We start from the raw sequence: 25,517 nt of genomic DNA, 5'->3' as shown, positions 1-25,517 counted from the left end.
CTTAGAATGCTTAGAGTTGCCTGATTTCTGAAATTATTCCTGCCAGGATTTAGCACAATTTGGCATACCACCACATTCATGCAGTGGGAAACCACATGTTCTCAAAGAAACGTGAAGAATGTATGAATTTATAGATAAGATCTTAGTAGGAAAACAGGTAAAAGTATTTCACATCTCTTACTATTTGTTTGTGTTTTCTGAACCCATCTTTGAAATACAAAGGAAGTTAAGAGAACACACGAAGATGATGGGGGAAAATCTAAATTAAACTCATGAGGGAAGGAAATATTTTTCTGACCTGCACCATAGCTGTGCACAGACAATCCAAACGCGTTATGATTCTGTAATAAAAACTATTGTTAACCACAATCAAGCTGTGACTTGTTGAGATAAAAGCACTTTCTTAATAGCGTTTACTTATACATATATTAAATAGAGCCTACTTGGATAAGGAGAATAGTAGTAGTAGTTTAATTGCAGGTCTTTAACTGGGAAGAACTTTATCCTGTTTCATCACAGAAGTAGTCATTACTGAACCGGCTCAGAGGGCAGAAGATTAAACACCTAATCATTACACAGGATGTTGAAAACCCAAGGCTTTACATAAATGCCAAGTATCATGTTATTTTCCACTGGGTTGAGTTTCTTGCACTGTCTTCCCAGTTTTCTGGTGAAAACATTTGTTTTCCAACTTTTGTAAGCGAGTTATATGATTGTGAATTACTCCTACGGCTGGTATAAGGCAGGGATGCTTCAGCACCAAGCAGTTACATGGAATAACAGCGTTTCTCAAGTCCGAAGTACTTCTTGTACCACATTCCAGCCACAGGGAGAGTTGCTGAGCCAGGCTTATATTCCCTGGCCCAGTTACATATTCATAGAGTGGCTCTTCCGAATCATCCCATGGGACGGTCAGTGCTGCTTTGGGAACACAAAGTGAGAGGCACAGAAGGGCTACATTCTGCCCCGGTCTTTGTGTTCTAGGTGTCATCCTATTGAGACGATCTACACAAACCCTCTCTCTCCGTGAAAATAATAAAACCTTTAAGAAGTCTTTCTCCTCACATTACTGAGTAAACTCACTACCGAGCATCAGTTGTACTTAAAAAGGTATACGAGAGCCACCTATGCGCTATCACTGCTACATTTCATAGCACGAGGGGTAATCCTACTAGATCAGCCTTCTGTTACGAATCACTCCGCTTTCTAACAGCAGATAATGAAAAGCGTGCATTTACCCTAAGTAGCGAAGTGCGCCCCCCCAGCGCCATCTCCAAAGGCTTCCCTCCCTTCCAAGACCAGCCCCGTGCCACCCGAGTGGGCAGCGCCGCTGTCTCAGAGCCCTGCGTAGACGTGTCGCTCACTCAGCAGCTGCCCTGCGGGCGCTGTACGACGTGGCTGTACCGCGGTGGCCAAACACTGCCGGCCTTTAACCCTTTCTTTCCCCGGTGCCGGCGGGGGCTGGCGCCTCCCGCGACTCACCCCGCGGGTCTAACGCGGTGCCCTCAGAGGCGGAGGGACTCAGCCTTCCGTCCTCAGCCCCCTCAACCCTCAGTTCTCACCCTTCACCCCTCAGTCCCCTCACGCCTCGCCCGGAGGTTCCCGCCCGCTGCCGTGAGGCGGCGGCGCGAGCGACCCCGCACGAGACGCACCCCCAACCCGCCGCCACGCTCTCGCCAACACCACCTGGGCGAGCGGCCGCGCGGAGGCGGAAAGGGAATGCGGACTTGCTGCGCGCGCACGCGCGCTGGAGGCTGCGGCACCTCTCGCGCGAGCGAAGCGCGCACGCGCGCCGTTGAGGCTCGTCGCGGGGCTGGCCCGCGCCCCGATTCGCCGGTGGAGCGCCAGCCGGGGTGGGGGCGGGGCCGCCTTAGACCGGCAGCCAATGGGAAGCGGGCGGGACGGCGGGCAGGGGGGCGTGTCCGGCAGCGGGCGTGTCCCGGGCGGGCGCGCGCTGTCCGGGCAGCGATGGCGGACGATGGGCAGGGGGCGGCTCAGGACTGAAGGCGGCCGGGGTGGCGGCGCGGCTGCGGCGGGCGGCCAGATGCTGCTGAGCATTGGGCTGCTGGCGCTAGCGCTGCTGGCGGCCTACCGGCTGTACCTGCGCTGGGGACACGAAGCGGGCCGGGAGGCTCGGCCCGGAGGGGCGAGGCCGCCCCGCTGCCGCGCATGAAGCGCCGGGATTTCTCCCTGGAACAGCTGCGCGAGTTCGACGGCGCCCGCAACCCTCGCATCCTCTTGGCTGTCAACGGCAAAGTCTTCGACGTGACCAAAGGCAGCAAGTTCTACGGGCCCGGTGAGACGGCGGGGGGGCGGGGGGCAGTCCCGGCCTGGCCGCCTGGGACCCACCGGCGGTGTTAGATTGGTGATGCCCACCGGGTCTGGGTTCTCCTCAAGCATCCGTCATTTTTCCAGGTGCCTTGATTTGGATGTGCGATGTTTAATGCTATTTTTTTTCCTTTTGTCTTTTCTAGTAGGTTTCCCCAGTGCAGCTGAGCAATGCTTTCTTCTAGCGCTTACGGCTTAGGAGAGAAAAACAACCAGCTGGTTATTTATTTATGCCATATTGAGGATGAATTTTAATCAGGATAGAGGCAGGGCAGGGAGAGCTCAGGGACTGCTATGTTGCTGCCATTGGGAAGAGTGCAGAAATCAACCCGATCTCTTAAACAGAAAGACAGACGATACTCCTCTTTGGAGAGGAAATGTGTTATTTTGAAGGTTCAGAAAAGTAAGCTTCAAAGGCAATGTTATGTTTTCATACCCACATTGTAGCTTGTGAAACTGCAGCATGTTGTCTTGTAACAAACTGTTCTTAATAATGAGGTGGGTAAACTCACCAGTGAGCACTGTGTTCTCATCTGATGCCAAAGGAAATGAGGGTTATGACTGCTGATAATTTTCTTCCTTAAACAATGGTGGTTTGGAAAACTTAATTTATTCAAACTATGCCAGAGTTTTCATAGTAGGCATGGGAAGCGTCCTTGTAGGAAGGGTGGAGGGGAGAGAGGATAACTTCCCTCTCCCCCAGGAAATAGTTCAAGTTAAGTAATCATTATTATTATTATTTAATAATCGAGGTCAAAAAACGTAAAACACAGCACTGGCATGTTACAAGTCTTTGGTTCTTAGTTGGGAAAGGACAAGCAGTTGTATGGTTGAACTGGGCTAGAATTTTGTAACTTGTTATCCTCGAAGTTTGTGACACCAGTTGCACAAACTGAAGCTGCTGTAATTGAATCAAAATGCTTTTTTGACCAGATACTGTCAAAGTTAACAATGGGATCTGAAGTACCCTGCCATGTGCTATGTTTATTGACCAGTAAAGCTGAAAAAATGCAGTCTGTTGAGCTGCAGCTTTCATGACATTTAATCAGGTTAGTTCTTTTGTCGCTTTCATTGAGGGGTTTTTAAACTGAGACCTGTGTGCTGACATAAAATGCAGGTAATGCATATGCTGCATGAACCTTAAAACACCAGTAAGGTGACAGATTACTCCATGAAACAATACTGAGCCATGATCTAAACATTCATTTTATCTCTTTTGTGCATCAAACAGCAATTAAATGCTAGGCTTTCCACTGAAGATATCATTGGTGGTTCACACTGTCAACCTCTGCAGGTCTGTTATTGTGAGGAAGCTAAAACTTAATGTTCTAGGACATCAATCTGCTTTTTTGATAACTATTGGCAGCTGGTTTCCTTAAAACAGCGCTTCCAGGCTTCTCGTGGAAAGAGACAAAGGTGTTTGGGTTTTTTTCTCCCCTGTAGTGAAAGCTTGTCTGTTTCTAACAACTGACATCATCTTTGTCTATCAGATCTGTAACTTCACAGTAGGATAGTGAAGCTGAACCTGTGCATCATCAGCTGTGTGTTCTCTGCCAAACATGTTGATGTTTGAATCATGCTGATGTGGTTTCCCTCTTTGGATACATGTCGGAATTTTTTCTCTGTTTTGTGGCTGAAAAAGAAAATGCTAGTAGGTGGTTTGCAGGCCTCAAAAGATCTGAGAAGAGTCAGGTGGAAAAGTCTCCTACAGCTGGTTGAGAACCTTTCAGAAAGGCTTCAGTCAGAGTAGGCAGATGTCCACAGCAATTCTCAGGGTAATTTTATGTCTCATAGCTGGAGTGTGGCAAGGGAAATGCAAAGCGTACCAACAAAGCATGACCAGATTTTAACAGAAGAAAAAGCTGAGGGCACTGGCTTTGCTGATATTTCAGGCTTTGACCGTGAGCCTTTGGCATTTTGTTGAGGTACTGATGTGAAATAGAGCGTCAGCTTTGAAGACAGCAGAAAGCATTGGCTGAGGGCTTACTGTCAATTTTAAGTATATCTGGAGTGCTGGGTTAATGTTGAATAATGTGGCTGTCTCAGGTGGCTTCTGATGCCATGAAAATAAGGTCTGGTTTTTCTCCTTCAGTGTAGTTTGGATGCAAAGGCGTTTCTCATTTTTCTATTTACAGCAGAAAGTTAAAAAATGCACAAAGTTGTCATTAGTCTAGATTTTTGTCCAGCAGTTGAGATTCCATTAAAGTTCCCACCAGACTTCTGACTTTACTCAAAATTCTCATGGTTTTAAGTCACATCCAGTGAATCCTGTTATACTTTGGCCTGTTTCATTGAAGAGCCCTTTACATACATACAGTTAACGTATTTTTAGATATTGATAGACTGTTGAAGTCATCCTTTCAAACAGCCATGACTGAAAACTTCACCTTCTTGAACATTTAATCGAAATGTTTTTCAGATTTTTTTAGCTTTTCTCATGTTGTCTTCTTTAAGCCGTACACAGTTTATCTCACCAGTATTCTCTTAGTCTTTGGTATGTCTAAGGCTTTTTAGCTAAGAGCAAGAGAAGGTTACATTGCACATTTACCTGTCTGTGCCTCCAAAACCCACTTTGTTTACACTGTACTCTTAATTTAAAACTTTACTTGCAAGTTCTTTTCTGAAATGCCGTTCTGTCCTGCAAAGATGCCCTTTGTTTCAACACCTCATTTAGGTGTATGAAATGCCACCTCTGCTTGTGCTCAAATGAGTAAGTGTCCTAGAATGCTTTGATTGGTTATTAATTTTAATTAATTGCCTTTTCCTTAATCACACACAAACTTTGAAAGAAATAAAGTAGGCAATTAGTGGTTAACTATTAAAAATCTCACATAACCAGGCTTTCAGAGAAGCTGTTTTGGGATGATTTCCCATCTGTAATCACATCTCATGACTTAGGGTCTAACGATTAGTACCTTTTGTGTATGCTGTGTTGATTTTGTACCTTTATAACAAGACACAGTATCTACTATTTCATTTATTGCAACATTTAATTTCATGTTTGTTTTTATCAAGATTTCTGGTTGTATATTTGTCAATAGAAGGGCATTGTAAGATTTAAAGTACTTTATGTCAGCAAGTCTTAATATTTAGCATTTAAATTGGCATACCAAGGTAATGCTGTAAACAGGTTTTGATTAACTTAGCAAATACTTTGTGCGTTTATGAAAAATATATGTCTTTGAGCATGACAAAGCAAGATTATATGCAATCCTGTGTATGCACCTGTTCACGTCACTTCTTGGTACTTAATGTTTCGTGATCTTAAAAAAAATCAATTTCCTGACTTCCCTTCGCTGCAGTACATTGTCACTGTCAGCTCATTTCTCATCCCACTCTTGTCTTTCAAGTTGTCATGAAGATTTCTGATTTTCCAAGTTTGCCAGGAGGAATAGATAAGATAGTAGTTGTTCCTTCCCATAAAAATAATCCAGTGCTGTTAGATTTCCTTTGGAATTGAGTGCTGTGAACTTCATTGTGTCTCTGTTGACCACATGATAACAGTGCTTTTACATACATCCTTTACGAGGGTACAGTTAGAGTGAAATGTTGCAGGAGGGATGTTATATATGATGTATTTGGACAATTCTGCTAAGGGTAACCTTATCTTAAGAACACAACAGGCTGAGGGCTTACAGATAAGTATGGAGGATAAGACTGGGGGAAAGAAGTGCCTTCTCTAAGGTGTGTGTCTTCTCTGCATTTTTGATGTTTGTCAGCTCTTTGGTGTCTGTGTAATGAGATGTCTCTCTCCCTGGGATTCAGCTTTTCAGAGAAACAGCATTTCTGGATAAAATGGAGTTCCAACCAGAAGTAGTAAAACTAAAAGGTGTATACATGCTATTGGTCAGAGATTGTTTCCATACAGGACGGAGGGGTTGTTCTGAGCCTCCAGGCCATATTCATGGAGAGCAGTGGCCAGTAAAGTGCTTTTGAGCAGGAAAATCAGTACTCGGCTCCTCCTCTGCTTCTGCTCCTTGTGTCTGTCAGCATTTTCCTTATCTTTTTTTAAATTTCTTTTTCCTTTTTTCATAACATCAATATGTTCCTTAAAACTAGAATAACTGTGTTTAATAAAAGGTCTCTGTAAATTCCTAGTTCCTGTTTAAACCAATCATGTCCCAGTCACAGAATCGATTGGGTTGAAAAAAACCTCTGAGATCATTGAGTCACCTGAGGTTTGAGGGGCCTAATCAAGCAGGTATGCTAAGAGCAAGATATATTAGAATGTGATAGTGACATCATTGTTAGTGACATCTGGATGTTAAATCCAGTACACAGCAGCATCACTTTCATTTAATCAAAATACCTGGCCAGCATTGCTTGTCTTATTATGAGATAAACTAGTGGCCAGAGCTTTTGTCACTAACGCAAGATGCAGAATCTAGGTCCTTCTCAAGAATGGAACTATCTTCCAGGAATCTCTCGACTGCTCAACTACAAGCTCTCTTTGCAGTGCTTGTTGTCTACCCCATAAGTTGATTCTTGCACTTTTTTTTCCTAGAGAGTTAAAAAGGAAATAAGTGAGAGTGAGGCCCTCTGGCCTTATGCCTGAGGAGTCAGGTTTAGACCTCTGTTTCTAAGCAGTTTCCATCTCAGCTTGTAGACTTTGTGGATTGGTCTCCTAAGAACACATACTTTTCATGCAAATTGTAACTTAAAATTAACCCACATCTTTCCTTTCGTGTAAATCTGGAGCAGTAAAGTATGTCACCTTGAATTCCCAGTGATAAATGTTATTAGAAAGCTTCTGCTTTCAAGCTGCGTCTCAAAATGGCTTTGTCTAATTTGTAGCTTTTTCATTCCCTCATGAAAGATGCAACACCGAACAAACACATGTCAGGATTCAATTGGAAAATGTGGAACAACCAGTGGAGTTTTTGCTTTGAGCTGGAGTGGAAAAAGTAGGCAAAGTGATGGAATAACGCAGTTGTTAATAATTTTGTCTGCAGATGAACAAATGTCGTCTGTGAATATCTAAGCTTCAGACAAAACTGGGGTTTATTTCCAGTGGCTGCATGGAGTCAACAGATGCAAAGAACATCTGGTACACTTTGCATATTTGGTGATTGCACTTCCTACTTGAAGAAACCAAAGCTGCTGGTTTAAAACGGAACCTTGTTAACCTGTGTGGCTTCTTCAGAGAAATCACATGATGGGCCTTGTGAAAATGAGTACAATTTTTAGATTACATATCACTTCATTAGATATAAAGTCCACATGGCTGTCTGTGGTGTGATCCCTGCACTGCCCGTTGGAACAATCCAAAGTTCAGTGTACAGTGTTCACTTCTTTACTAGTCTTGTAGCAATGGTCTGGGATGTTCCACAAAGCTGGTACAGAACTGAAATAAATGGTCAGGTAGCCTCTTTGGTAACCAAGAATATCTACTCCAAAGTTGAATATGAGTATAGGTTTTGCTGGGGGAACTATTGGCCAGACTGACTGAAAATTGAAATGCATGCTATTCCAAGATCTGGTTTAGCCTGTTTTGGAGGAAGTGACTCGAAGCAGTGTTTCCAAATAAAAACTTCATACTTCAAAATTTTTACTACGGTGCTTTAGCCTAAATGTATTCTTCCTTGCTTGCTGTTGTCTTAAAGTGTCTGCAAAGAGAAATTAAATCTTCATCTGAGAACCAAAACAGGGCTAGGAAGTGCAGAAATCCTGAGTGCAGGAATTGCAAAGGTATTTTTACTGTCTGAAGGGATTTTGATTTTACCAGTTGTGAACTGTTTATTGTGAATAAAGACAAATATCAGGCTGGAACACAATGTCAAGTTCATCAAGGCTGCCAGATTCTTAACTGGATTCTAAAAGGAAGTGAGGATCTGCAGGTGGTGGGTACCAATGTTTTGCATGTGTTGTAGCTTAGGGAAGGGTGTACTTTATACAAGGTGGAGTTGTAAGGTAGATGAGGACTTTATACAGGGGAAAATGCAGTGTATGAACATGGTGGTAAAGATGTGGAGTTATGTAGGCAAATATGTGGTCTGGATAATTGGTCTCAGGGCTAAAATAAACAAAGGCTCTGAACAGAGTGCTTTAATATTGAAAGCCATGATGGGAAGAAAAGCATTCTTCAAGGAACAGCGTTTTCCTTCATGTAAGGCTCATAACACCATGTAGCCAAGTAACATGTAGCAGACGTATTTTAATTCGTTTTGACACTTCCCTGACTTCCACTGTTGTGAGATGCCAAATAGGAGTGGGAGAGGAATTTTTTAAAGTCATAGTTGACTATGATAGCTAATTTGGGGACACAGCAAAAGAAAACAGATTTTGTGATAGGGTCTCGAAAAATCACTTTGGTTTACATTCCTATGCTACAAGCCTCTGTTTTTGCCCTCTCTTCAGTGTGTCTGTCATGTCATGCTGCAATCAATTATTTACAGCAGGAGCCAGTCTAAATAGGTGGGCAGACAAAAGGAAAGAAGGACTGTGGGTAGGGCTTGCAGAGTAAATTGCATCTGGTCATGAAAAAACTGTGGGAGCATGTCTAGGATTGCACTAATGTCTCTAACTCAGAATCATGTTCCTGAAGGATATTTTCTCCCTGGGGTTCTCTGTGCTGGCACCTTCCTAGGTGCTTCTCCAAATGCAATGAAATCTGATATGCAAAATACCTTTTTAAGACTGTTGCACTGGTATTTTATATAAAAGTGAATAATAGACATTGGGCTAATAGCAGAACCCCAGACCTCTTTGTTCTATATTAATATAAAATACTGTACTTAAACCCTGTTAGAAGTACGTGAATGGAAGCTTTAAATGTTGAAGTAGATTGCTCATACCGAGTACTCTAAACTTCGCTTTAGCAACCGTGCAACTAAGGTGAAGCCAAGCTTGCACCATTTTTTAATAATCATAATTCAATATTTTATAATTCAATATTTTAATAATCATAATTCAATATGTACGTTTTAGTAAAGAATGGGACACATTTCTAAGTTACATTTACAGAGCTGGAATTTGAGATGCTGTCTACCGAATCCAAAGGCTGATTTTTACAAGTTAGCATTCCATTGAGTGCTTGGACATGGCTCAATGGTTTCTCTGTGACTTCTGAATACTTCTGTAGTAACAATCTGGAATGTTTAGATTCAGTTTCAGAAAAGAAAAAAAAATTGGTGTAATAGCATATGAGATATTTAAAAGATATTAAAAGATATTTGCAGAAATTTTGCCTCCATTAATCTTAATGCAAGCTGATACATTCTAAAAGCTTTCATGCTTTCAGTTAAGTGTATTATTGAGATATAAGGGTGTTCAGTGCTGATAAATATGATACTGATAAATATGTCATTCTCTTTTTAATAGAAATAATTGTAATCAAGCTGGTGGACCAAGAGGTGGCATCTCAGCAGGTGCTGTAAAACTCCACAAACCACTAAATGCAGGGTAGAAGAGAAGGGTAGCAGTGTGCTACTCTCTGGTTAGTCAGAATTTAGATAACACATTATCCAAATAGTAGGATTTATGGCTATATTTGCTTGAAACACTTCAGAGAAAGGAAAAACTGGGGACAAAATACTGTTGGTGGGGACATTAAGTAACATGCAATTGCTCTTAAAGATTTACTGACTGTGGTGTTTGTAAGAGCTGTTTATAACTCCAGTTCTTCATGCAGAACATAAAAAACTAGATCACTTGAATGATTGCTATTTTGAGTGAAGCAAGACTTCTTGTTTGAAGAAACTGTTGTGTTGCAGATGATGGGCATCACTGCGTCTTAGCCTGTTCTGTGGGAAGTGACTGAGTATGCAAAGTGCATTTGTACAGGGTTGATGTCAGTCTCTAAATCCTGTTTTGCAAATAAACATCTAATTCAGGATGCCAATAGGAAAGATAGAGTTCACTAGCCCTCTTGCCTTTTTTCTCTTTAGTACTCTAAATGTAGTTTCTGATCCCAAAGGTAGTTTTTGTGAATGTCATTCCTGGAGCTAAATATCTAAAAGGATGAGCACATCATGCTGTTGATCATTATGATTGTCTCTAATGGCCAGATTGGTACAGTGCAAACTTTCAGTTGATAGTTCATTCTCCAATACCTCCTTTTTGTGGAATTTTGCTTTTAAATCAGTTGGTTTATTTCCAGAGAGACAAGGGAATTGTCTTTGGCACACAAGACACCCTTCTGTTCTCAGGTCTGACTGTAAGCAGCTTACAATGCCAAGCACTCCGGGGTGGAGAGACGACACCAATTCTGGTGAGGACGTAGTTTCTTCTAATCCATATGGTACTCGGGTTCCTTGCCTCAGGAATTCTTCCTGCTGCATTCAGCCTCTGTCTGAACCCTGAAGTCAATGCCCTGCAAGAGCAGATAGGTGTGGTGGCTGGAGAAAGCGGCCTGGGAGGAAACCAGCCTCTTGGATTGATTTCCCGTGGCTCGTCCTGGTGCAGAAGAGGTCTGAGGTGCTCCAGCAGGCAATAGAGGGGGTGAAGGACAGTGTGTTGCCACTTGCTTGTGTTCATTCTTGCCCGTGGGTGCTGCCTTCAGGCTGACGGCCACTGTCGAGAGGTAAGCCAGAGAAGGGTCCTGGCCTATTTATCTTCAAGTAGCAACCACTCTGTAGCAAGCCTTGGGCATCTCCCTGGTGCTCAGCTGCTGCAGTTAGTGCAGAAAACTTTAAAGTGGGTGGGGTTTTTTGGTTTGCTTTTTGGTTGTGGGGTTTTTTTTTTGTTTGTTTGAACTGATCTGAATTAAGGTATTTGGTTTTAGGTCAAGAAAATTTAACATATGCTTAAAGTCTTTTCCATTAATTAAAATTTGGGAAAGCCAGTTACCAACCTTATCCTGAAAGTTGTTAGTTTGCAAATCATCCAGTTCTCTTAGTAATAATACTTATTTTAGTCATTGCTCGAAATTTTATTGGCATATTTGTGCTGCTTTGCATTAGTCAAAAAGTACAGAGGAAGTAGTTGCTTTATATTCTTAACGTGACAATTTGTGCTGTTTTCAAGAGCAGTACAGGATAGGGATATGGAGGATCTGCTGCCCAAAGTAAGTGAGGAGATTTCCACAGAAGTAAGAAATGTCCCAAAAGATGTAGAAAGTTCTTGTGGTTCTATAAGTGAAGTGAAATTATTAACTAGCAGTCTTAAGTTATATTTATTTATAATAATGACTTTCTAATTAAGATGTCTATACAGTTTGGTTCTGCTAATGCCTGACTTGTAAATACCCAATGTTTTGTTTAATAGAAGTGCATTTCTTTTGAATTCCAGCCTCTGGTCCCTTTGGAATTTGCATCCACTGACGTGCATCAACTGACAGGGATTTTTCCAGATATCCCTTCAAAGTTATTTTCCTGGTTCTGCTTCTCTCAGCAGACTTTATCTCCCAGTGACATTAAAGATTGAATTGCAGTGCTGTTGAATGTCGAACAGCCGTGGCATTGAAACTGCTGCTGTTCCAGTCACTGCAGAATTTTAATTTATGGCTTGGGCAGACAATGTAAAGAACAGAGATTTGGTTACCATAAACAAAGACTTGAAGGCATCAATTTTGTCTTTTTGTTTTCAGAGGGTCCATATGGAATATTTGCTGGCAGAGATGCCTCCAGGGGACTAGCAACTTTCTGTCTAGATAAAGATGCACTCAGAGATGAATACGATGACCTATCGGACTTAAATGCTGTACAGATGGAAAGTGTAAGAGAGTGGGAAATGCAATTTAAAGGTAAATTCTCAAATTAGCAGCACGTCTTTAGCTTAAGGAAATGCTTTAAATAAAAATGACTGATTTGGGCTTGGGAAGCTTTTAAAGAGATGTTGACAATAATATCATTAATGCAATGTAACTTCGTTAAGAAAAGACCAGGGAATTCAGGCCTTTCTTTTGTAGAGAGCCTTTCACTATATCTTACTAAATCTCTTTCAACTTTTTAGTTTTATACAAGAAAACTGTTCTCTTAGCTCTTCAGAACAGAATTTCACTCTCAAATCTCATCAGCTTAGCTGATGGAACTCCCGCTTGCAGGTTGTTGGCTTTGGGTGCCATGGAACTATAATTAGGACTAAAGATTGTTTTAGCATAAAGGGTTGAACAAGTTTGTCTTGAAATAATTTCTGACAAATATGCCTCAGGAGGGAGGAAGAGTCATTTTTCACACTGACTGAAATCAAAACAGGCTGAGGGACTGAAGAGCAGCAATTTCAGCCCTTGAGTGACAAAGCTTTGCCTGATCAGCTGTGGGAGAACAGAAACAAAGTACTCACAGTTAGAGAAGGAAGGGAGCAGCAGTAGTAGAGAGAATGGTTTGGGAGGCTGAGCTTGCTGCTAAATTACCACCAATTCCAGTGATTCAGGTTAAGAACTGTAGTGTGTAAGAGAAAAAGTGAATTTGCAGTAGTCCATGCTAACAAGCAAATGCAGCTGTATTTGATTGTAATGGAATCATAACTCTCTTTCAGAAAAATATGACTACGTAGGTAGACTCCTAAAACCAGGGGAAGAACCATCAGAATACACAGATGAGGAAGATACCAAGGATCACACTAAACAGGAATGAACTTTGTAAACAACCAAAGTCAGGGGCCTTCGGAACTGCAACCTCTTATCCCCATCACAGAATGTCCTGCATCTTTGGGTACAGTTCATCTGCTGCGAAAAACATTCAACAGGTTTTGTACAAGGATATACTCACAAGTGAAGATTTGAATACTAGACATTCTTTGTGCTGCCAAATTTTTTGTTGCAGTTTATTTGTAATGTCTGGTTAGGCTTCGTTAGGGAAGAGGGGCCAGGGATTTAAAGGCAAAAATGCTATTCCTTTTTATCAGTAAGCTGAAGCCTTCAAGTAGTATATCTTACAAGTTCTCTAAAAGATGTGAGTCTTCAAGCTCAGAGGAAGGTTTGAATCTTGTTTCGTGTGTTTCTCCTCTAGCATTAAAGATGTACTCATGCACATCAGCAGCAGTAGGTTAGACTACTGAAGCTGGTGCTAAAATGTGAATTTCCAATTTTGTTTTGTATGTGGGCGTTAGTGGCCTCAGCAGAATACTTCAGTTCTCTAAGAGAAGTCCATGTAGATTAGGATGGGGATAAAGTTCATCCTTTTCTCAGAAGGATTGGATAAAACCATTTCCTCTGCAACAACTATTATCTGAAGCCTGCCTCTCCCCCCTTTTCCCATCCTCTAAATCAAATCAAATATTAATTGTGCCTTATTTCGCTTACATAGACTTGAATTGTTTTAAGGGACAGCCCCCAAATTGCGGTTTCATAGTCACTACAAGCAGCATTGAGACTGAAGTTGGAATGTTCTGTTGACTGGAAAGCCTTGATGTCATTCTGTGTATAGAATGTAAAAGAGGAATACTCAGTGTTACTGCCATATGTTAATACTACATATACTTAAATTAGCATTGTGATGGCCAAATGCGTACTCCCATGCTTCTTTTTAATGAATTACAAACACACAAAAAAGTCACCCTTCCTCCTTTTCCAGAAGCTGCCTAACTTTTGGGAGCATAGCCTTCACACCCCTGTAGAATGAAGGGGCGTTGCGCGCGTGTGTCTGTGTGTGTGTCTGTCTGAATGCAAGATGTGGGAGGGATTGTTTCTGCAGATATTGTAAATACAAGTACCATTTTAATAAAGCATGTACAATACCACATGTGCTGTCAGACTTTATATAGTAGCTGTTAAGCAGAGCTGGAAATGATGAAATACAAAGGGGAAGAAGTCTTGGATATGTGAAGCATCCATCATTATTAATACTGCTCTTTGTCTAGTTGTTTTCCCTTTCAAGTCCCAGCTGTTGAGGAATCTTCAGGACTTACTCAGGTAAGCTGTATTTAAGAGAGTAAACCTATGCCAATGCATTTATGGTGGGGAAAAAGAAGTAATGTAAATAAAGCATTTTAGAAACTCAATGTAATGTACAGTACGAGGAATATGTCTCATGGCATTAATAGGACAAGAACAGCAGCTTTGTGGCTTATGTCTGTGTACCTCTGCAGATTTCACCTGTAATAAGTCTACAGTAACAATTTATATATATATACACATTCTGTGGAACTGTAAACTGTGAAATTCCAGAGTTGACTACTTTTTTATTCCTATTTGACTGAAAGAGATTTATATTGATGTAAATGAAACAAATAAACAAAAACTCCTCTGTTGAATCGTGTAACTCAAGTGTCCTAGAAGGCAGATTGAATGCTGTTGCTTGCATATCCAGCCTTGGAATAGAATAGTTTTAGCATGGAAGAAGTAACAGAAGTAGAGCTCTTTCTCCATAAAGTTATGGCTGCAGCGTCCTGTTCAGGCTGGACAGTTCTGAGAGGTGTGAATTCAGTAAGCACTGGCTTCTGCTTGGGTCACATCGTTATAAGCTGAGCAATAGTACAATATCCAGGCTTGGATTGAGTGTCTGCTAATCATCTAACTCTGATGAAATGCTGGGCATGCTGCTGTAACTAACCACAGAAATATGTGGTTTAGATGGAACAGTGGAAGCTAACAGTATAAATAAAAGCTTCCTTCCATAGGACAGGGGCTAGGAGTAATGAAACACCAGTTCTATATCTGGATGCTTCACTAGAAAGTTTTTTTCTTTTAACTAAATCTCACTATAAAAGGTTTTACCCTACAATTACAGTATGCCTTTCACTTTTAGCTGTTGCATTTCATCATGGCATCCAGATTGTCTATTTGTGGAGCAGGAAAAGGCAGCTTACCCAACTATCTCATAGGACAATCAGATAAATACTTTTTTCTGCATTGTATTTGGTAAAATACACATGAAAATACACATACATGTTACAGCTTCTACCATACAAAGTCATGGCTTGAGGTTCTTAACACTGTCAGTTTCTCTGCTCTTCACTCATTACAGCCATTAGTATTGCTACATCTGGCATAGCATTAGCTGTTCATCATGCATATATCTGCTTGATGTACTAGCTTCCTACTAGAGAAAGAAAGGTAGTTACATGCACTTCTGCTGTTTTTTAAAAATGTTGTAAAAGCATAATGCTTAAAATTTAACTTTTAGGATTGGCTGAACAACAAGATGGATAAAGCATGAGTTTTGTTTTAAAACATCTTAATGGTAACTCTGAGGAATACAAAACTTATCCCATGGCAGCAGAATGTTGCATGGACTTAATTCTGTATTTTGATGTCTAGTGGATTTAAATTACCATCATCCGTCCTACATACAGTCAGTAGTGATCTAAAGCTGATAATCTAAAAAAAAAAAAGTGCTTTAAAGCACAGAGTAATATATATAAAAAGTTGACATATACAAAACATAATTGAGAATAACGTCAGATCTATCTAACCTTCAGTGCAGCTGCTATAATAATTTGATGGAGGTGTTCATCCTTGGAACATTTGTGTCAATCACTTGGTCAAAATTCACTGTTAAGTAAAATGCTGGGCAGGTTGGTACTGACTGTTAAATTTTGTTTAAGCAACATGAGGGTCTGGAAGGGAGAATTTCTCATCATCCATAGGAACAAAATACATTTTCAGTTAAATATATGACTTGTTTTCCTGGGCTAGACTTAGTGTTAAACTAGTTTGAACCATTGTTTGTTTTGACACTTCTGCCTCATTTGTACGCCGCTTCCCAAAAATGCTGCATTATAGCAGGAAATATATTTTTAAACCTTCTTGATTTTAAATAAAAATTTACCATGTTGTTACTTGATCTGAACATCTTGAATTTCCAGTAAGGACTACAGAATTATCTTTTCACATGCTTGTACTTGTTTGTATCTTTTTACTGAGCTAGATCTACTTTTCCTTGGCTGAGGTTTAAGTTTTCTATCCTTCAGGGTTGGACACAGAATCTAAAATCAGTTTGGCACTCTGCTGATCTTGCTTCACTTTAAATATCTTAGTTCTAAGCTATATTCTAACCTTACTTTTCTTCCTGCAAAATCAGTTTGATTTTACTGTCTTCATTGCAAAGGTCAGGGAGCAATTAAACCTTGCATAGGCTTTGTTTGAGTCTCTTTGATAATACAGTAAGAGTTTGTGGGGTTTTATTTCCTCTCGGAAAAGATACTGTTCCTCTGTGTAGAACAGTACAAAAGATTTGGCTATTTATTCCTTTCCTCCTTAACACAAGTTAAGGAAGCCTTGAAGGCTTACTTACATATGGAAAGCAAATAAATAATTAGGTATGAATGTTACTGCTAAATCTTTCTACTGGCTTCTAATTTACAGTTAAAGGTGAATGTTTCCTAAGAGGTGCTCACAGACTGGGTTTAAGGTTGCTTTGATAGAACCTGTGTGCCAAGGCTGGCTCAGATACAGGTGAAGGGTTGTTTCCCTGAAACCCCAAAAGCACAGAGGCTGAAGACAGCAGAGAAGAAAGCTCGTAAGACAACAGGTCAAGCAAGCCTAATGCTTGCTGGGATTTATCAGGAAAAGATCATTGGCTATGCTCAGTCTCCTCTACCTGGAAGCCAAGGGAGTGTCACTTGTCACCTCAGCAGTGCCTGAAGCAAAGGCTGCACAGTAGAGGCTGTTGTGAATACAAACTGTTTTCCATTCATTCTAATGCTTTATCTCCCCCAGAAATCCAAATCCCTGTTGCACTTCAGGAGCATAAGTCACACAGACCAGGCTACTGCTGCTCATTATAGGAAAATATCTAGTCTTCATCAGGAAGAAGAGCCAGCTTGAGTTTTCCCTTCCCTTTTAAAAAGCCTCTAGAATCCAATATTTTGAGCATGACAGGAATCTTCCTGAGTTTAGGCAGGATAGTGTTTTGAAGTATTGGTATGGTCATTTCTCAACAGAAAAAACAAAGACAAATCTAGAAAGTCTTCAAGAAGCACATGGGAGAATTTTTAGACAATGAAAGGTCCAAGACCTGCTGAGTGTTCAGTAATAGACCACTGATAGAATACAACCACTCAAGTCAAGGTTGGATTAAATGGACCTAAAAGGCATCAGAAGGCATGCTGGATACACACACAGGTTCAGAGACAAATTTATGGCCTTGCAACAAGGTACATAAGTTACTGAGAGGGGATTAACCACATGAAGCCAGATAGAGAAACAAGCAGCAATGTAAGTATTGTATTTCCCACCTCTCTGCAAGGAAAGAGGGGGAAGATTCAAGCCCATGGGAAGTGAAAGGGGCATTCCTGGAAGGCAGCCAGAGCTGTGGATGGACTTGGGTGGTGGTTTTGTCCACCCCACTGAAGGGACACTATCTAAGCAATTCTAGAGGGCAGCAGGTAAAGTATTCATTCTCTCAGGTAAAGTATTCACTCTCTTTGCTTTCCACCATACTTATTACTCACCTGTAGTGGTTTTTTTGAAAATACCCAGTCATGTGGCAAAAACAAATCAATACTGAACTTGAAGAAAGCTGGCTCACATCCCAAGAACCACTTCAGCCCTTAACAGGCTGGGTTTCCAGATTACCTCAGTGCACCAGAAATTCCTGTGCAAATCTATACCCTTACACTCTTTCAAGTTGTTCTTCTTCATACTTTGGGGGGGGGGGAAGTTGATATACAACACAATTAGGATTTTTTTGTTGTTTTTATAAAATATTTGAGGATAATCACAAAATTACACACACTAAAAGCTTAATCTGCATATTTTCCAATGAAAAAGTGAAAGGAAATATCTTAAATTTATTACTTGTATATACAATTTCAATCCAAATTTACATTTGCATCATTTTCATGGATAGCAAAAGGCATGGATCAAACAGGATTGAGATGTGTCACTTCAGCATATTTGTGGGATATTTACTTATAATCTTGGTATGTGTTTGTTTAAATTTATTTAGAAACAGGTCACTGACAAAAGGCTGGATTTTGTATTGAAATGGTAGAAACTGTAGGAAGGTCACTGCTGCCACCCATTCCTTTCAATGCAAACATCCATCATTTGTTTCAGTGAGATTCACAAGACAAAGACTGAAAAATTACCAGTCTTGTTATAATAAAACCCCATCCACAGCTGTGCAGTCAGATTAAGGCATCTGCGCTAGACAGAACTTTTTAACTTTAAAGTTAACTGGAGTGATTTCTGCAGTTAACTAACCAAAAGCTGGAATTCCTCTCACCTACCCCTGGAAGAGGTAAGTTATCCACTTCGTTCTTTCTGAGTCTTTAAAAACAAAGCAATGAAGTTAGTAAGACATGTAAACATCCCCATCTTTCAGCGATAAAAATGGACTTGTATTTGAATAACTTATATTCAGTGAATTGTCTTTAGACCTGTTTGAAATCATTTAGGCTTAGCTAGCACAATTTAAGCAGAACTTAATTCAGATACGGCAGAATAAAGCAAATAAAATTTACAAGAAATACTTCGTTTCCCTCCAAACTAATTATTACTTGAAATATGGAGAAAAAAAAAATTAAAAATGATGCCTTTCCTATTGGAGTTCATAAGAGAATTCAAATGAAGACACCTCTCAAGCCCAGAATAATCTGAATAGTTTGCTATTTCAACAACCTGCACAAAATGTAGGTGAATGTTAATTTAAGACTCTATGAAATCAAAAGCTCAATTTTCCCCTGTAGTTTTTTGTTCCTTGAGTTATTAAAGAACTAGTACTGAAGGAAATATCTGCAAAACTATCCCTGTTATATCCACTCAAACTCCATAATTTATAATATGCCAACTATGGAGACCCTGAAAAAAACAAACTATATCTTTAAACAGAACCCAGAAATGCAGTTTCATATATAGCTGCGTATTCTCGAGTGCTTTTGCACAAAAACATCCTTTTTGATAGTTAGGTTCAAAAGTAAACCAATCACAGAGATGCCCTCCTTTCCATTTAATATTCTACATATAACGTAATCTTTTTTCCTTTGGTAAAATACAAATGATGGGGAAATCTGAGTAAGGAAAGCACAGTAAATAACATGGTTGTTACCTTTTTTAAGAAATCTGAGCTGAAATGTAAGGCATCCCCCAAAGTATTTTTTGCATATGCAAGGAATGCAGTTCTTTGTAAACAAAAGCTTGAGAAAAGCAATACTTAAGCCAAAGAATCTTCCCCTAGGATCCTTCCAATGATCCCATAACCAAGAGCAACTCTCCTAGGGTAAATGTTTTGGAACTACATCCTGTGAAAAAGAGAATCCAATTCTTTGTCATTCCATACGTTTTTAATCATGTAGTAGATTGGCGCGCCTAGAAGATCTCCAAATTAAGAGAGTGATGTCAAGGTTGATTCTCAAGAGCACGGGCTCATCCAAAGTCTATTTTTCTGGTATATCACTTTCTATGGATTTCGTGGCAGCATTGCTATAGCTCGTGGACGCTCGCACAGTATTCCCACTGGTAATGCTTCCCAGTGCCTGGGACTGACAGGGAGTGGTGGGTTTAGTGCCAGGAAGTATTTTAGAAGAATTAGACTGATGTCTGCGATGACCTGAATCCTCACCTGTTGCAGCAACTGGTCTCTTTCTGCCAGATTCTTCACTAATAGGAGGCTGAAAATAAACATGGGCAGTCCGTTAGGTGTTTTGCTGTAAAGCCATTTTGCCTTTCCATACAGTTAAAGGACTAAAAGGATTACACCCTTAGGATTTGTCAAGCTGCCTTTTGGTGAAATCACGGACTGTTTTCAAATTACTTTGCAGTAAAAATATTAGTACACCAAATATTTATTTAAAATAGGTATTGAAACTTACCTCCACCCTGAAGTCCTCCAGTCTCTTAAATTTACTCAGGTATTCTTGCAGTTTAGGGTCAACGGCTGGAGTCTTGTACTGAGAGTATTTTAGGTAAGCCCAAAATTTTTCCAGTCCATACAGCTGACCTAGTAATGGAAGAAGATAATTTTAGCAATTTACAAATACCAAATTTAATTAAAATCTTAATTATTCACTGGTAACTATATGTTTAGGGAGAACTGAAGACAAAAGAAATACAAACAAAAGCTGCGCTTGGGTTAGTTAACAAGTCAGTGCCAAGGAACTGGGATTATCTCCAACTAACATTACCCCAGTGTGAGCAGTGACAGGCCTGCGATAATTACCAGCTTCATAGTCCCTCTTTGTTTCTTCTTGGAAATCCTCAAATATTTCTTGTCTGAATTTCTTTTCCAGGCCATAGCTGTAAAATCTAAACAGGCATTCCAAGCCATACCTGGAACAGAACAGAGAAGTACAAAAATGTACCTTGTCTCTTTGGCTCAGAGAAACAGAGGTGGAGGAACTGGGAGAAAGGAAGGGAATAATATCCAAGAGCTAATGGGCAGCAGCAATTTCCTTTGTGGTCATTTTTTCCAGTATTTTTGTAAGGCAAGAACCGGTTTGAACAAGTTGAATGAGGTTAAGAATGTCTTCACCTACAGAAGGAAGAATCTTAAGAGTGTTAGTACAGAGCTGACTTGTCACAGTTAACAAGTTACAGGATTTTGTGGCATTCAGGACTGATTGCAAGTCAGGAAATGTTGCACATTTAGCTATTCATCTGCAGAACACAAATATATACTGATTTTTGTTATTAAAATAACTTATACACACTGCTATTTTAAAAGATTTACAAAGAGTCAAAGACAATACTAAAAACAATCACTTCAGATACACGTAAACTTCAGTCATTGAAAGGAATGGTAAGGCCTCAACAGTTTTTAATTTCCAGGAAAAAAATACCTGCAGTGTTCTTTTGCATCCCCTAGAGCAAGTTGTTTGAATTCTTCATACATTTTCTTGTTGAAGTGATCTCTCAAAAAAAAGGACCAGAAACGAAAAAGTGTGTTCATTTCTTGGGACTGGCCAATTCCCAACCGTTTCCTCTCTGGATGAAAAAAGAAAAGGGAAACCAAAAGTACTATTTTAAATCTTCTGCAGAATATTTTCAAGTGCTTTTCCTTTAGTAAACACACACAAGACCTTCTGGAAACTGCAGTTCAAATTGGAGGGTATTTTTTTGGTCAGGGAATGTAAATTCACATGGAAAGCAGAGTTTCTAAAATAGAGGCATCAAATAAATTTTGCTTTCCTTTCCCAAGAAAAATTAAGGATGAGGAAGAACATGAAGAAAACTGGTATCAAATGACACGTGGTACCTCCTACCTAAAATTTTAGGAATTACATGGAGCAGCTTACCCATTAAACACTTTCGCCGGTATTTGTGGTACACCTGTTGAGTAAAGCCATTTTCCTTTAACAGTTCATGAGAAGGGTGCTGAAATTTTGGAAGAGAATTTGGGGTACAGCCGTAACCTGCTAGTGGAGCTCCTTCTGAAGGCGAGGCATTGGAACTGCTGGAGAAAAAAGCCAACACATTTCTGACCCACAAACAGCTTTTCTACAGAATCAGTTTTCACCCATCCTGACCTATGCAAGGACTGTCAGAGTAGTGCAGTCACCTGATGACTGCTACAGTGCCTGCTGGGGGCCCAGTCATCTGATCTTGGATGCACGTCAAGAAAATCAGATTTTGTACTAATATGTCAAAAAAGAGGCAGTTTTGGACAAGGATAATTAAACATTACTGTCATGCTTGATTTTAAATGACCACTTAAAAGCAAAGTCACTGATGTGAACATCAGTGCCTCAAGTAATGTTACTGCTGCTATATCATGGATCAAACAACACGAACACCAGTCTGTCTAGCTTGCTTCCAGTCTTGTATTGCATGTTTTTGTCCTTGATTACTTTTTCCTAGCTTCCACTATATTTATAAATTGTCTTTTATCACATCCTGTTTATCTATGAGAACTGAGAACTAACTGCAAACAAATTTTCCACAACAACAACAAAAAAAATTACCTCAGAGAGGAAGTACTAGGCCTGTGGTCCTTGGAATCCATCACCCAACCAACGTGGCATTCTAAAGGAGGATTTGTACTGTGGCGTGTTTTTCTTTTTCTAGGAGTCTAAGGAAGTAAATGAAGGATTTATTTCCCTAATTTGACTTCACTCATTCTCTCCCTCTTAAGACAGAGATCTAAAAATTTTATATTCTATTATCTAACATATTATAAAGTCAAAAAACTCCAGTTTCATAACCTAAAGGTTAGTCTTATATAACAAATCAAAAATTTTTAGGCACTAAACTTTCAGCAAGGACTTTTAAGAAAGAAAACTCAGAAAAAAATTTAATAGAAATAAAAAAAATTGAATATGGTAAATATTTTGGAGATAAAACTATAAAAGAGTACGAGCATTTAATTTTTTGCCTTTTAATTCTTGTTAAACTGTATGCACTAACATGAGTTTTATAGGCTTTTTCTGTTTGGTTTTTTTAGTGTGTTTTTCCATTTACCTTTATATCAAAGGATCGTGCTTGTTTAACAACAGGGTAGAACCTGGGTGTTTTTTTGGGATCCTGTAGCCTTGGGGTGCGAGGTGTTCGCGGGATCAAGCCAGGGTGAAAATGGTGGGAATCTGGAACTGCTGTTGGCAGTGATCGAGCTATTCCTGCTTTTGGAGGTACTTCAAAACTTAGGATGCTACAAGTCAGTTCTTTTGCTAAATATGAAGGCAGGAGGGAGAAAGTGAGGTGGTTTTATTAAACTACTTCAAAGATGCTATTAGTATGTAAGCTAGTAAATGTTAATACTACCACTAAGAGGTAAGATTTGGACATTGTGACTGCTCAGTAAGGTTATGATACAGGTAGAAAATTCTTCTAATCTCACTTCCTTCCATCCCTGTGTCCCAGAAAATTGCTAGTTTCTATAAAATGTTTCGCAACATCAGTTTACTTTACACATTGTAATTTCCAAATTACACAAAAGGCACCTGGTGCTGGTATATAGTGACAACAAAACAGACCACTGCCTTCAGATGGTCATAGGTATCCTGAGAAGTACAAATATCAGCATTGTGTCATTCAATGGAAACAATGCTACCGAAGAACAGCTGATAGTTTGAAAAGTGAACAAAGAAAAAGTCCCTCAGACTGCTGACTGAACCAAAATTAAAATATTACACAGGCAGAAAAACTTAAAACACCTACAGAGTTGTTATTTATTCCAAAGATTCTAAAAAACAAATACTTTTACTTACCTTTCTGTAACCCTGGAGGTCCAGGAGGAACTTCTTGGGTTGGACCAGCCATTTCTGGTGCAAGAATAACAAATTCTTCCTTACTAATGAGGTTTAGCTTCTTAAAGTTCTCAATCTCTTGCTGAATTAGAGAAAGCAAATTGTAAATGCAAAGCAGGGTAACAGAGATCATCCTGAGAAACAAGTGCATTTCATAAAGAGAAAGTAAGCCAGAATTAACACCTAAGTACCCATGCACCTGCCTCAGGTGGGACGTGTGTGTGTGCATGCTGTGCGTGAAAAATCTTGTTAAAACACTGTCAAGACCATAACCACAAAAAAAATATTCCCTCTTGTTGTTTGCTATTTCTCACTGTCCTCTTCATGTTTGCTGGTTTTCTTGGTCCATTTCCTTTGTAATAAAAGAAAAAAAAAATCCATATTCTGAATTCTATGTTTATTTCTTGCTCTTATTCTCAACATTAATTTCTGTCTTTTGTCAGCTTGTTTTTGCACCGACATGCTCCATTTGTCCATTAAGCTACTTCCCCTCTTTTTGCACAGATAAAGCCCCTTCGCCTCACCACTTAGTGTTTAGGTAACTCCATTCCATCATTCTAACAAACTACAAAGCAAACAGAACTTTAATATAAAATTACCTTAAAATTACTGTATTACTTTCTTATCATTATCTCATCTCAGACCAGTGCTCCCTTCCCCGCTAGGTAGGGGTTTGCACTTGTTATGAAACAAACTATTCAAAGAACAAGAAAATATTGGAAAACTTGAACCATGTCCAAAATGTTAAAAATAGTTCTAGAAAATATTCATTCATTGTTTTTGGTCAAGTCTCTGACAAGGAAAACTTGAGTTTGCTTTCAACTGTAAAGATAATTCAATAGATCTGCAAATTACTGACACTTTTCTGTAGCATTTTACAACTACATAGCAGATGGCTGAAATTAATTTGGGAACTGTTTGGACAGACATGGTTTTCAGGTCAAAAATTAAGAGAATTACCTTCATCGTGGCATCATTTTCACTCTGATCCATCCACAAATCCTGTTCATAATAGTACAAGCCGTCATTAATGACTTCAGCAAGTTCTGATGTAATTTTTGCACGGCACGCATGGTTTCCAGTATGGTCTCCACAAGGATGTTTTTTCACATATGGTGGTGTCTGTGTTACAATCAAAATCTTGTTTACATCCTGATCATCAATTTCATAATCAGAATCGCTGTCTGACCAATCAGTAAATTTATTCTTCTGACCCTGAATTTGTTCCATCTCTTCATCAAACAAAAACTCAAGTTCTTCTTGTTCTTGTTCTTCTGGAGGTGGGGGTGGTTTGTGTTGATCTGCTGTTTGATCAGGTATAGGAACAGTTTCCTAAATTGGAAAAGGTTTTATATTTGAATTGGATAATGATTATCCAAACTGTATTGCATTATCAAGTATCACATATGTTGATGTGAAAAATCTCGGTTTTCAGTATAATCTCAAAGTTGGCATTTGTTTATTTAAAAATAACTTAAAGGGCTTTAATTTTACCTTTAGTTTGACTGTGGATGCCCGATGCCTCTTCTTCACTTCTATCCAAGGTTCCGAGTCCAAATCGGGCAAACTTGTAGACAGTCCTTTAGACATTGTCTGAAAATTACTTGTTTCAGTGTTTTCCTCTGGACTCAGTGGGCTTCCCATTCTTGGAGAACTCGGTGCAGACTCTAGTAGTGGAAAACAGTAGTTCAGTTCCTGTTGTGGATTGTTTTGGTTTTGTTTTGCTGGTTTTTTAATTCTTTCACTGCTCTTTCTTTTAACCACAGCTACCATTTTTCTGACTCTCTGGTTAACAGTGATAAAAGAATTTCTTCTCACTTTCAGGAGACAGCTTTTCACAGTTCACACAACATTTCAGGATCAAATCAATTCTAAGAACTTATTTACATGGAAAGTTTCTAACAGTCTGTGAGAAATTACGTGTTATTCAGAAACAAGAGCAGCATCATTAGGAATGTGTTTTCTCCATGCCATTCTCTATCTCCATGCATGGGTGCATAACTCCATCTTCATTCTTCCCATTTAATTCCAGCCAACATTTTAGTAAAAAATTTTCTTGCCAAGGGTTGTCAGCGAACAAACCCATCTCCCTATTAATAATGTGAATGAGTTTCCCATCCAAAACAAGGATGCACCAAATAAAGAGTCAACTTTCAGCTGCTATGAAAATGAAGCAGATTTTATGA

The 25,517-nt window shown here is 39.6% G+C and overlaps 2 protein-coding genes across 6 annotated transcripts in view; one reads left to right on the top strand and one right to left on the bottom strand.

Annotated features, from left to right (window-relative positions):
• Positions 1-1,968: 1,968 nt before the first annotated feature.
• On the top strand, positions 1,969-14,457 carry PGRMC2 (progesterone receptor membrane component 2). Its single transcript, XM_018084642.2, is given in 5 exon segments — positions 1,969-1,986; positions 1,988-2,111; positions 2,114-2,296; positions 11,855-12,010; positions 12,745-14,457. Coding segments are annotated over 5 exon segments (579 nt in total). The 3' UTR covers positions 12,843-14,457.
• Positions 12,421-25,517, bottom strand: part of LARP1B (La ribonucleoprotein domain family member 1B) — a 26,583-nt gene continuing 13,486 nt past the window's right edge. For 2 of the 5 annotated variants that reach the window (XM_018084638.2, XM_025896316.1), the window contains 10 exons: positions 24,826-24,998; positions 24,292-24,663; positions 23,293-23,413; positions 22,547-22,752; positions 22,051-22,157; positions 21,385-21,542; positions 20,929-21,073; positions 20,310-20,419; positions 19,963-20,090; positions 17,972-19,761 (listed from right to left, as the gene is read on the bottom strand). In XM_018084638.2, coding sequence (XP_017940127.2) covers positions 19,528-19,761; positions 19,963-20,090; positions 20,310-20,419; positions 20,929-21,073; positions 21,385-21,542; positions 22,051-22,157; positions 22,547-22,752; positions 23,293-23,413; positions 24,292-24,663; positions 24,826-24,998 — 1,754 coding nt within the window. In that variant the 3' untranslated portion in view covers positions 17,972-19,527. Of the gene's footprint in view, positions 12,648-17,971; positions 19,762-19,962; positions 20,091-20,309; positions 20,420-20,928; positions 21,074-21,384; positions 21,543-22,050; positions 22,158-22,546; positions 22,753-23,292; positions 23,414-24,291; positions 24,664-24,825; positions 24,999-25,517 lie in introns of those variants that run through there. The other 3 variants (XM_018084641.2, XM_018084640.2, XM_018084639.2) reach the window with 3 other exon arrangements.

This window comes from Manacus vitellinus, unplaced genomic scaffold, assembly GCF_001715985.3.
Source record: "Manacus vitellinus isolate BGI_N305 unplaced genomic scaffold, ASM171598v3 scaffold_73_pilon, whole genome shotgun sequence".
Taxonomy (NCBI): domain Eukaryota; kingdom Metazoa; phylum Chordata; class Aves; order Passeriformes; family Pipridae; genus Manacus; species Manacus vitellinus.
This window is presented reverse-complemented; position numbering and strand designations above follow the sequence as displayed.